At 43.8% G+C, this 11,584-nt stretch overlaps 1 protein-coding gene and 1 long non-coding RNA gene across 3 annotated transcripts; both read right to left on the bottom strand.

Annotated features, from left to right (window-relative positions):
• Positions 1 to 71: 71 nt before the first annotated feature.
• eif3d (eukaryotic translation initiation factor 3, subunit D) lies at positions 72 to 6,166 on the bottom strand. 2 transcript variants are annotated; one of them, XM_028986704.1, is made up of 16 exons: positions 6,082 to 6,166; positions 5,391 to 5,516; positions 4,930 to 4,975; positions 4,702 to 4,838; positions 4,524 to 4,609; positions 4,370 to 4,442; positions 4,165 to 4,286; positions 3,289 to 3,421; positions 3,035 to 3,182; positions 2,748 to 2,878; positions 2,316 to 2,401; positions 1,724 to 1,853; positions 1,450 to 1,592; positions 503 to 695; positions 319 to 412; positions 72 to 238 (listed from the first exon to the last, which is right to left on the bottom strand). In XM_028986704.1, exons 2-16 carry the CDS (start codon positions 5,511 to 5,513, stop codon positions 225 to 227), a joined length of 1,659 nt encoding a protein of 552 aa, XP_028842537.1. In that variant the 5' UTR covers positions 5,514 to 5,516; positions 6,082 to 6,166; the 3' UTR covers positions 72 to 224. The 2 variants fall into 2 exon arrangements, with proteins under 2 accessions (XP_028842537.1, XP_028842538.1); XM_028986705.1 differs by having other exon boundaries at positions 6,116 to 6,160.
• Positions 6,167 to 7,282: 1,116 nt separating this feature from the next.
• Positions 7,283 to 10,194, bottom strand: LOC114794199 (uncharacterized). The gene is made up of 2 exons (XR_003750318.1): positions 9,891 to 10,194; positions 7,283 to 9,506 (listed from the first exon to the last, which is right to left on the bottom strand). It is a non-coding gene; the product is annotated as an uncharacterized LOC114794199 (long non-coding RNA).
• Positions 10,195 to 11,584: the final 1,390 nt, after the last annotated feature.

Below are 11,584 nucleotides of genomic sequence, written 5' to 3'. Positions count from 1 at the left end.
CAAAATAATTTTAATGCATAATGCCTTATAAAGTCACGATAGGGGATTTGACACCAGACACACCGACACAGTTTAGTTAACGCTCCACTTTAATGAATGATGCTTAACAAATGTAAAGAAGTGAAACAGCTGAAAAAAGAGCAGCAGTTCAACTTTGTTGAAGGAAAGCAGAGAGGAATGCGCTCTATTTCGTCTGGCAATCTCTTCACGCAAGTTCTCCCATTTCAGTTCTCCTCATCTGAAAAGAGAGTAAAAGGACAAATCGTACAGATGAATTTGAGTGAAAACAACATTTGGTTTTAATAAGCACAAACCAACCTTCCTCTTCTTCCTCCTCCTCATCTTCCTCCTCCTCCTCATCTTCATCAGAACTGAAGGTCCCATCAGGTAGGCTATACACACGGATCACTTGCTGTTGGTGTAAACGTAGCACCCAAAAAAAAAAAAAGTCAGTAATTCAGCAACTGGCAGCCATGTCTTGTGGCGGAACAGGTCACCTCACCTTGTTGGGGTCCTTGAGAATGAGGTACTTTCCCTCATCCAGCTTGCGGCATATGTCAATCACACAGCGCAAGATGCCCCAGGCGTTCTCCATACTGAGGTTGATTTGACTGGCAAACTCATTGGGCTTAAACTGCTGAGTGCCCAGAACCACGTGTCGTGTTGAGTCCTTCACGTGATAACGGGACACATAGCTGGAGAGAATTCAGGAGCAGAGAAACCCAAAGTGAAGAAGAAAAATATGTGTATGTTTTTTTTTAAATAATATATATATATATATATATATATATATATATATATATATATATATATATATATATATATAAAAAAAAAAAACAAACAAACACAAAATCAATATTGCCTCCCTGACTTCACCCGTGGCATAGCATCAATGGCCAATACTGCTTTCACACAGTAAATGCTCACACCATTCCCACCTTGGGCAGAGTGTGTAAATACTAGGGGGATGGAAATTTCTCATAAATCGATGCACTGCAGAACATAATTGATTATATCATAATGACGTTGCTTAACGATTTTCTAACGTATTACTAACGATAAAAATTCCAGTTGAATTTTAGTGCCGGTAGCGACTGTGGCTGCCTGATCTGAGTACAGTGCTGCTCCGGGTCGGAGCTTGGCCTCGTCCACACAGACATTCAAAATCAACATCTAGTTGCTGTGCTTTGTAACTGCGTTGTTTAACACTGTTTATCGTTAGTCAGGATTTTGTCAGAAACATTTCAGTTTATTCATGGCATCCGAACGCTGGTGCTGAAAGCCCTTGAGATGCTTTGATTTGCTCCAATGAGCAGAAAAAGGTCTCACTGGCATATTTGAAGACATGATATGAAGTAATGTAGAAACATTGATTGGATGCATCGATAATCATAATTGAATGTTCACAGGCCCCTTCACGTGTACAAATATACGCATGCGTGAACCTACCCCAGCTTGAGATACTCTGAGCCACCTAGCATGGCGCAGCAGGTCCATCGGGCCAGTTTGTAGCTGTTGTTTTTCAGCTCGGTGGCCAGAACAGCCCCCCTCTGGGAGTCCAGCTTCTGACGCCAGTCCACCCCGTTGCAATACTGAACACGAACACATGCAATGCATACACACAATAACTTCACTCGCCCACATGCACAGTACAACGCCACAAAAGGCTGTAGAGCGAACAATGAGACTTCAACCAAGTCTACTCCTACTCAGCGCCACGTACCCTTGAATCCCACTCATTCAGGGTTTTGACGTTGATGAAGGACACTTCTCCACTGGCTCCAATCATCACTCCGTCATGTTCACAGCGCACCATCAGGTCAATGTCATCCCCTAGCTTCCAGCGGCGGTATCTGTAGTGTAGGTGACAAAGTCGTTATGCTCACAAAATAACACGCCACGGATGAGACATAAAGAAGTTGCACAAATAATAGGTCCTTTCACATACGTGCTAGTATGTATGACGCCTGTCATTGCTGCCCACTGCTCACCAAGGGCGATGGGTTAAATGCACAAATTTCACGTGTGCTGTGCATCACAAGTGACAATCACTTCACTTTCTTCACTATATTCGACCTCTTGTTTAATTTAAATTGCAGCATTTTCTGTTTTTATTCACTGCATTATTTTTTGGAACATTTTGTACATAGTACATAGTGAAACGAAATAACGTTTCACCGGTGCTACATGTAACATTTGAACGATTAGACAAAGTTACATACTGACATAAAGTGCACGTATGCGACACAAACAAACTGGGCTACATAAAGTGCAAACAGGGGACACAGGCAGAGCAAGAATAACATTTAACTCACCTGTATGCCACAGAAGCCACCTCGCTCTTCTCCAGATCCTCCTCTACAAATGGGTTTGGGTTAGGGAACTTGTACCTCTCTCCCCCCTTCAACCACACAGACGTGAGCACATGGTTAATACAGGAACAGGTGTAACAATGATCATTATTATGGATGCTTTATGATTATTTGTGAAATTCTTGGCAGTGGCAGCTTGGAAGGCACTCGTAATCAAATGGTTCTGTGTTCAAAAATCAAACATCAAGGTGCCACTGAGGTCTCATGGTACAGTCAAGGTACAGTCCCCACAGACTGCTCCCCGAGCATCTGTCATGGCTCTCATTTTTTTTTTATCTCTCTCTCTTAATTGCTTTACGTCTACAACGTATTACTCAGATTTCTTTGAACTACGAATGCCTGTTGCAGGCCTCCAGCTTGAAATGAGTCCAGTACCATCTTCAGGCACTGCTGGCTGAAGTTGTGGTTGATGTAGGTAGCCTCCATGGCTAAGTTGCGGGGAGAATTGAGAGAGTTCCCTTCATCTTGAGGAGGCTCGTTTGCGGTCTCGCTGACAGTCAGGAGATCTGTGGTCAAGAGATCAACGTCTAGTTAACATGCTGCCCCATGTAGATGAGAAATTCAGAAAACACAGAAGAATCCTTACATCCACTGAGCAAAGAAAGCCAGTTAAACCCAGACCAGGAAGTGACACAAAAAAACTCGACTTGACAATCACTCACCAAAGTCAGAGTTGTCTCTCTTGTCAAAGAACAGCTTGTTCCCCACCCTCTGAACAATGATGTCCCAAGAGTTCACAGAGCGTGTGCAGCACATTAGGGTGGCCAGGATGGCATCAGTGGCAAACACGTTACCCTGGGTCTTCGCCAACTAAGAACACAGAGCCGAGTGGAACGTTTTGCTCAATAACAGATCCAAAAAAAATCAACGGGGCGGTGGCGTTTTAAAGCAGGCGTCGATCACTCAAGAGACCTACCTTACGAATGACCGGGTCATCGGTGGTGGTCACCGTGTGGAATATCCTCTTAATGCTCTTCAGCGGTTTCTCATTGCGCGTGGTGATGCGGTCAAAGGCCTTATCATAATACTCCAGCGCTCCACAGCATTCACTAAGGGAGGGGGAGAGAGAAAAATAATATTTATTTTTTTAGAACTATGACAATTCTCTCTCTTTTTTAATTGATGTGGTGCTGTTCTAACCCCCAAATTACTGCTCCTAGGTAACATCATAGGAGTCAGGGCCTTTGCGGTGGCCGCTCCACGCTTACAGAATGACCTACCAATAAGAGTCAGGCAGGCCCCATCAATCGCTGCGTATAAATCTTGATTAAAGACTCACTTTTACACCCTGGCCTTTAACCCAGTGTGAGGTGGTTCTTATGCAGTGTTGTCACAACTCATTTACCACATCGTCTTAAATGAAGTGGTGGCCTAGCGGTAAAGGAAGCAGCCCCATAATCAGAAGGTTGCCGGTTCAAATCCCTGCTCACCAAGGGTGATGGGTTAAATGCAGAGGACAAATTTCACGTGTGCTGTGCTTCTGTGTATCACAAGTGGCAAACTCCTTTACTATATTCGACCTCATGTTTAATCTAAATTGCAGCATTTTCTGTTTTTATTCACTGCATTATTTTTTGGAACATTTTGTCCATGTCTGCCCTGTCCCTGGCTGTTTGAATGTACAGCACTTAACTCCATTTTAAAGTGCTTTATAAAAAATATGGTATGGTAAATTTGGCCATCAAAAGTAAGCAATACAATTTATTCAAGAAGCTGATTCACCTTGTGATGGGACACACGCGCACACGTCCATTAGACGAGAGTCAGTAGGAGGAAGTATAACATCACTCACATGTCCACCGGATCCGCTACCTCCATGTATCTCATCTTCATGAGGCGAGGGAAATCCATCTCTTCCTTAACCTCCCAGTCACTCCTGACCTCCACGGAGGAGTCGCGGGGCTTCAGCTGGGCCTGGTGATGCAAAAGGTGATTTAAGAATGATTTCGCAAACACTCCGGCTGCGAACATACAGTCTGCTCTCAAGTCTTTCTGACCTGCGATTTCTGATCCCACTTCTGACGGACGCCAAACTGCTTCTGGAACTTTTTCTGAAGACGCATTCGGTCTCTGAGTGTAGAAGGGCACAGGGTTAACACAGAGCATTTTATCAACACAAACATAGTCAAGAACCAGGTGGACCACACCCACCGCTCCTTCTGCTTGGCACTTTTGGGCAGAGTCTGCAGGTTAAACTGAGTTGGGTTTCTGCGCTCCTTTTCACGCCGCAGATTGCGCTGCAAAATATGAAACAAGTTCAGAAACAGTCTCAAAGTCACCTCTCCACGATGTTGGTTGGATGAAAAGAAAAAAAAAAAGCAGAACATGCCTGTGCAAATCTCATGCGGTTCCTTTGATAAGCAGTCTTTTGAGTCTTCGCCGTGTCCACCAGCTGGAAGCTGGTCTCATCCTCTTCATGAAAGTATGCATACTGGCTGCCACCACCAAACTGAGACGAATACTTATCTAGAGAAGAAAACATTTACACAATCAACAGCAGAAGTTTATACGCAACGCTGAACCAACCAACGCTACAAATGGCCCTGTTGTAACCTACTGGTGTATCGTTTGTCCTGATAGGTGGCTCCAGTCCAGTCAGCTACCTGCAAAAACAAGGACAAATACATTCATATTTTACATTTACATTACGCCCTTATCCAGAGCGACTTACAATCAGTAGTAGTTACTTGTCTTGCTCAGGGACACAATGGTAGTAAGTGGGATTTGAACCTGGGTCTTCTGGTTACACCAGAAGGTGAGTGTTACACACTAGGCTACTACCACCCTATATTTTCATTTGGAGGATGAATCAGTGAATATATATTCTCAAAGACCTCAGTAACGACCTCAAATTATATTACAGCATTTCTAGATTTCCCGATGAATCTATACAGCAAACAATCTGACTGCCGTGTACAAGTATCATATGTAGAGTTCTTTTATAGGAGCAACACTGTAATAACCAAGGCTATGCATTCTCGACAATAAGTGCCAAGTGTCCACCGTGGGGACGGTCACCTTGCCAAGGCGATCTCCCTTGCTGAAAGGCTGGTACGGCATGTCTTTGAACTTCTCAGGCACGGCACAGGGACCCCAGCCAGAGGGGTTGTCCTGGATCACAGGAGCATGAAACTTCGCCATGATCTGAATGCGGAAGAAGAATTAGAAGATCATGTCAAGTCGCAACACTGAGAACTTGCTGTGGCGCAGCCAGGGAAGGAGTGACGCGCTGTCGGTGGAGATAAGCCCATCTGTGATATCAACATAAGCAGTCAGGGGAGGGGAGGTTTTAGTCTGAAAATGCGGAGCGAACCAACACCATGCTAGCACACACACACACACACAATCCTTCCTTAATAAAGGAAACGCTCGGTCGCGGGTCAGACTGAGGCCGTCAAATCCGGCATCATGCAGTCTGCTGTTCGTTAAAGGCGGAGTTATTAGCTGGCTTGCCTTCAGACAATCAGGTAGCAAATCGAACCTCAAACACTTTATAGAATCTTTCAACAGATAAATCTGTTCACGGCTATTCAAAAAAACGAACGCATCTGGTGGCCGACAAGCGTTGGATGCTAACCGCTAACGTGAAGGCTGTAAGTAGCGCTTGGGCTTTTAAAACCGTATACGTGATTAATCTGCTGCAATCCAACGCAGTGAACTCGCTACACGACTGCACAACGAGAACGCACAACAAAATAATTATAATAACCTCAGCGCCGCACGTGTACTAGCGTAAGCCTCACCCAGCCTCCGCCAGAAAAACCGGCAAAATGGAGGAGACGCTGCGACTCGTGTCGCCGTAAAGAGCACTGTCGTAAAATGCTGCACACGTCCGCGTCGATTTACGGCAGCGCCGATACAACGCGCAAACGTCATACGGAACTCGAGACAAAAAAACAGGACAAGTTTCAGATAGATGAAGTAGTAGTAGCGAGTAGGCAGTCCGATCGTGAACATACAGGACACGTTTCATAGGGTGCCAGTAGCCTAGTGGGTGACACGCTCGCCTGTGTCCCCGAGCTAGAGGCTTAACCCTGAGTGTCTCCAGGGGAACTGTCCCTGTCACGCAGAGTGCCGAGTGGACAACTGAAAACCAAAATATACTAGAAGCCAAAATTCCAGGGGAAATTTTGATGGGTCTGTCCGGGCATTGGTCACAGCTGCGGGCATGGAATTTGTAAAATGGGGCTTCTTTACTGTGGTACTGCAGTATAACTTCAAAGAAGTTTTTTTTACAAATCCGTTGTTTCTTTACGTTTGACGGTCTTCGCGTGGCGGTCTTTAACGTAAGACATGTTCTTTTTTGCCATTCTCAGCACAATAATAAATGGTCTGTCTTTCTGACAGACCCAATTATAGCGTTGCACGGTCTGTTTCACTTGAGAATTCTGGCAGTAAGAATTTTCTTGAAGAATTTTCAGACCAAAGTGAACCTGAAGTGTCACTGAGGTCCCCTTGATCAAGGCAGCGTCCCCACACATTGCTCCCTGTGTGCCTTTCTGAGTGTGATGCAGGGACAAATTTCGTTGCGTCACTGCATCACAATCGCTTTCACTTCATCGGACCAATACAGCCGTTTAAACCACCAGGACCAGAATTTGATTTAGGACCTGAGGACTTTGATCCTCTCACAGTCAACCTTGATATTCTCAGAATGGTAATGAATTTCTAACATTTTTGCAAAGTACACCTTAATAAAATGGGAATGGTTTGTGATATTAACGTCCTGTTTGTGGCACATTTTGAAGTCGGCCATCTTGGATTCAACTTTTGTTTTTTTCAATAGGTTTTAATGTAACTTTATTCTTTCATGAGCTATTTCCCACTTATAAAATGTGTTCAACCATTCCCATTTTATTTATCCATATAAATGGCCCACCCTGTACACACACACACTCGGGCAAAACATATTTCTTTCACTGTACAAGATTTTATTTGTTTGACACAGAACAATCTTGCAGCAATCACTAACCAGATGTTGACCAGGATTACTTCAGGATTACTTCATGTAGCATGGAAGCACGTTGTTGGTCGGTCTGGATAAGAGCTTCTGCCAAATGCCATACATGGAACTGTTTCAGAACAGGTGGTAACAATTAGTCCGCACAACGCTGGAGTGTAATTAACTCTGAGTAACGGCGCCATCGATAGAATGCAGACAACATGATTCACTATGGCAACGGGAGGCAGACAAAAAAACTCAGGTTTCCTGCCAGTCAAACTGGAACTATTTAATGGCAGCCTATACAGAGTTTGAGCATACATTAGATAAAAAAAAAAAAGGCAACGCTGTCAGAACCGCTAAGGAACAGGAGCAAGCGTGGTGGAAAATTGCTGACGGAGAGAATGCATTCAGAAAGATGTATTACTACTCACATGTTCCGTGTGTGTGTGTGTGTGTGCACCTTGTGTTTATTACAATATCAGTTAAAGTTAAATGTTGAGTGTTTGTGCCTCCTCCCAGAGTGGCATGACAAATTATTTCTGCATTTTCATTGCGGTCTTAGGTAATATTGTCCAAAATGTTTTTTGCGAGACCTCAAATGTGTGATTGCTGCATATATTCACATTTTACCTATATTAGAAAAAACAGAAAAAAAAAACAAAGTTTTCCCACAGATAACTACTGATTGTAAGTCGCTCTGGATAAGGGCGTCTGATAAATGCTGTAAATGTAAATGTCTGATCCATGGCTGAAGACATTCCTCTGGGAAGCTCCTCTCATATACAGCCATATCCCAGTACAGACGTTCTTACATAAGGAATAAGACACTCATCATTCTTTGAAAATAGACTATTGTAAAAATCATATTCAAAATGCACACGTTTCTGTATATAAATTGCATTTAATCCCGTAGTTAATGTTTGCATAATCTGTTATGCTAGTGTTAGCATGCTAACATAAAAAATGCTAACATCAGAAATGCTGACAGGGCATGAAGCGTCACATTCAATTTGGTGATGTTCTGACAATGTTCAAAAATTAGCATGTTAGCCCCCTAACATGGTCACCTAAAGATGTGGCTAATATGCAACTTGCTGATTGGCTGGGATCGTCATGGCACCAGTAAACATTACTTTTTTCTTATTGGTCACTTAAAGATGTGCAGCTTGTTGATTGGTCGGTTTGGCAACGTCATCATACATTAATGTATTTAAAGGAGCAACATGGAAAGAATCTTCAGAACTTATTCTTACTAGATACTGTTCATGGCTGCAGAAAACATTGAAATGCCTCCACAGCACAACACAGAGTCCTTGCATCAACAGCAGTGGTACAACCAGGATCCAGCGAACATAGCACCACCTCCACAGCACAATCAAGAGGCCCCGCAGCAGCAGCAGCAGGGGGGTTTCCAGGGTCTAGTATACATATCACCACCACCGCTGCTCAACAACGAAGAGGCTCCACAGCAGAATCAGTATGACTTCCTGAGTCTGTTTACCTGTTCAGACTGGATCAGTGTTCACACACGTGAAGAGTGACCCAGTGAACGTCCCCACAGAAAGCCCACCACAAACAGCACTGCTATTTCAACACGTTTCTGTTCTCAAATTCTGCTCTCAGGACCAAAGCTAAAGTGATCTAATAGACAGCGCCGAGTGAATCTCGGATCCATGAGGGCTCCAGTAGGTCTCCTGCAGCTGTGGTGTAAATCAACAGAAAATGAATCTGAAAATTCCCTTCCCAAATGGTGAAGGTAGGCTGCCGGTAAGTGTGAACGCGAGGAGTGGGCTGAGCGCACTGTTGGGCGTGGTGGGGACGCAGGGCTCCTGGTGGCAGAAGAGGGAGTGAGCAGAAGCGTGGCCGGCTTGATTATTGTCCAGGGGTAAGGGGGGATTACAGGGCCGTAGGTGCAGGGTGAGGTGTTCGAGGACATTCGCGCGTTTGGGAGGTCAAAGGGAGCAGGCTAGAATCGTGGTCGATTATTTGGGCAAGAGGTCAAAGATCAGGAGATCTATCAACTTGGGAAGGCTAGCGTCAAAAAACAGAAACAATCTCAATGAGCAGGCAGCACCCTAGTTGGCGGCCTGGCTTTTATTCAGGGTGTTGACCCCATTCTCCTTCGTTTCTGGGTTGCCGTCGTCTGTCATTGTCATCTGCTCCCTGGGGGCCTGGTGGTGGGACGGCGGCTATGACAAAAATATAATAGTAGAATTTGTAGTTTAATGGTAGTAGTGTAGTGTAATAGTAGTACTATTATTATATAAAGGTAATATAACTAATTACATCTGATTACATCTGTTATTATTAAAGTGTAAAAAAAAATATATATATAATAATGTCCACCCTTTTTCTTATGTCAATAGTTAAAATAATTGACATAAAACATTATTTCCAGTTTTATAAAAGTTACAAAATGCATTAGCCCAGATAACAGTACTGTTTGGATTAAACTTTTGGTTATGAAAATTTATTTTAAAATGCATCACAAGTACACTTAGCATTCTAAATATTGGTGCGATGGTTAAATTCTGCTGGTGGCAGGGTAGTGACCGTAACCTTGACCGTCTAACCTCCTGTGGTAAGATGCTGCCTCAGGTCCTGAGTCCCCCGGAGCCTCTCCTCACTTGTGTTCAGTGAAGGGTTGGTGTTCTTCTTCTTAGTCAGGTGCTTAATATACCTTGCAGAGCTGTCCTTTTCATTCAATGAGAGCAAAGTTGATACCACCAAAATCGACTGTTAGTCCTGAAAAAGGTCAAACTGACAAGCATGTATTTATACTACTGAAAACTCACACACACACACATGAAACACTCACACAGATACATGTGAAATGGACGCACACACATATGAAATGCTCACACAGATACAGGTGAATAGGTCTCTTATGTAACAAACAAAAATGTTAAAGGCCCATAAAAAGTAAAGTGAATGTCATTGGGATACACATCAGCACAGCACACGGTGCACACAGTGAAATTTGTCCTCTAAATTTAACCATCACACTTGGTGAGCAGTGGGCAGCTATGACAGTCGCCCGGGGAGCCGTGTGTGGGGACGGTGCTTTGCTCAGTGGCACCTTGGCGGATCGGGATTCGAAAATGGCTACCATCTGATTAGGGGACCACTTCCTTAACCGCTAGGCCACCAGTGCTCCATGAGCTAAATAAAAAACAAATGAAAAAGATTTGAACATTCATAGGAGGCGCGCTGTGGCTGGTAGCGCGGCGGCGCTCAGGAGACAGAGAATCTTCCGTCAGGAAGGGAGAGCGACGTCGCGACCCGGTTTGGACTGCGCATGCGCAAATTACCGCTTTTTTAATCGTGTCACCAAAATAGAATCCATAGAACCGCCTTCCGGATATAGTGAAATGCCTTCCGGATATAGTGAAAAGTTTAATTTTTGTTTGCTACATAAGAGTCCATCACATGTATCTGTGTGAGCGTTTCATATGTGTGTGTGCGTGCTTTTCACCTGTATCTGTGTGCTTGTCAGTTTCATATGTGAATGTGTGTGTGTTTCACATGTGTTTGTGTAACAAAAGTCTGAAATATTTCCTAAACGGCCCCTCATACTGGACACAGCTTTCCTCCATTCCCGCTTCGTGTGTGTTTCGAAGTGGCAGAAAGAAAACTTGCCCGCTTGGATGCTATTGGTCACACGAAAATACGTCACGTCGCGCAGCGGTCAAAGCTCAAACTTTTACTAGAAAGTAAAGATTGTGAACAAATTTGGGCTTGGAAAGCAACAAAAGGTTAAAAGACAAGAGGGTGAAAAGATGAAGGGGAAGAGTGAAACTGTTCTTCAATTTGTTGATTTTGTGAACTTGGTACAATTGTAAAAAACAAAGAAAAGTGAATTCAAAAATACTAACCTAAAAAAATGCTATCGAGGCGTGACCACTATGCGTCACATAAAATTAGGGTGATATTTTGAGCATGTTAAAAAATTAGTATGTTAGCACATGAATCTTAGCATGCTTACATCAAAAATGCTAACATTTACATTACATTTACAGCATTTGTCAGACGCCCTTATCCAGAGCGACTTACAATCAGTAGTTACAGGGACAGTGTCCCCCTGGAGCAACTTAGGGTTAAGTGCCTTGCTCAGGGACACAATGGTAGCAAGTGGGATTCAAATCTGGGTCTTCTGGTTCATAGGCAAGTGTGTTACCCACTAGTGCTAGCATGCTAAGATCAAAAATGCTAACAGGGCGTGGCCACGATGCGTCACATGAAATTTGGTGACGTTTGGACCATGTTT

This window comes from Denticeps clupeoides, chromosome 7 (assembly GCF_900700375.1).
Source record: "Denticeps clupeoides chromosome 7, fDenClu1.1, whole genome shotgun sequence".
In the NCBI taxonomy this organism is placed as follows: Eukaryota; Metazoa; Chordata; class Actinopteri; order Clupeiformes; family Denticipitidae; genus Denticeps; species Denticeps clupeoides.
Note: the sequence above shows the minus strand (reverse complement) of the source record. Positions and strands in the feature narration are given on the sequence as shown.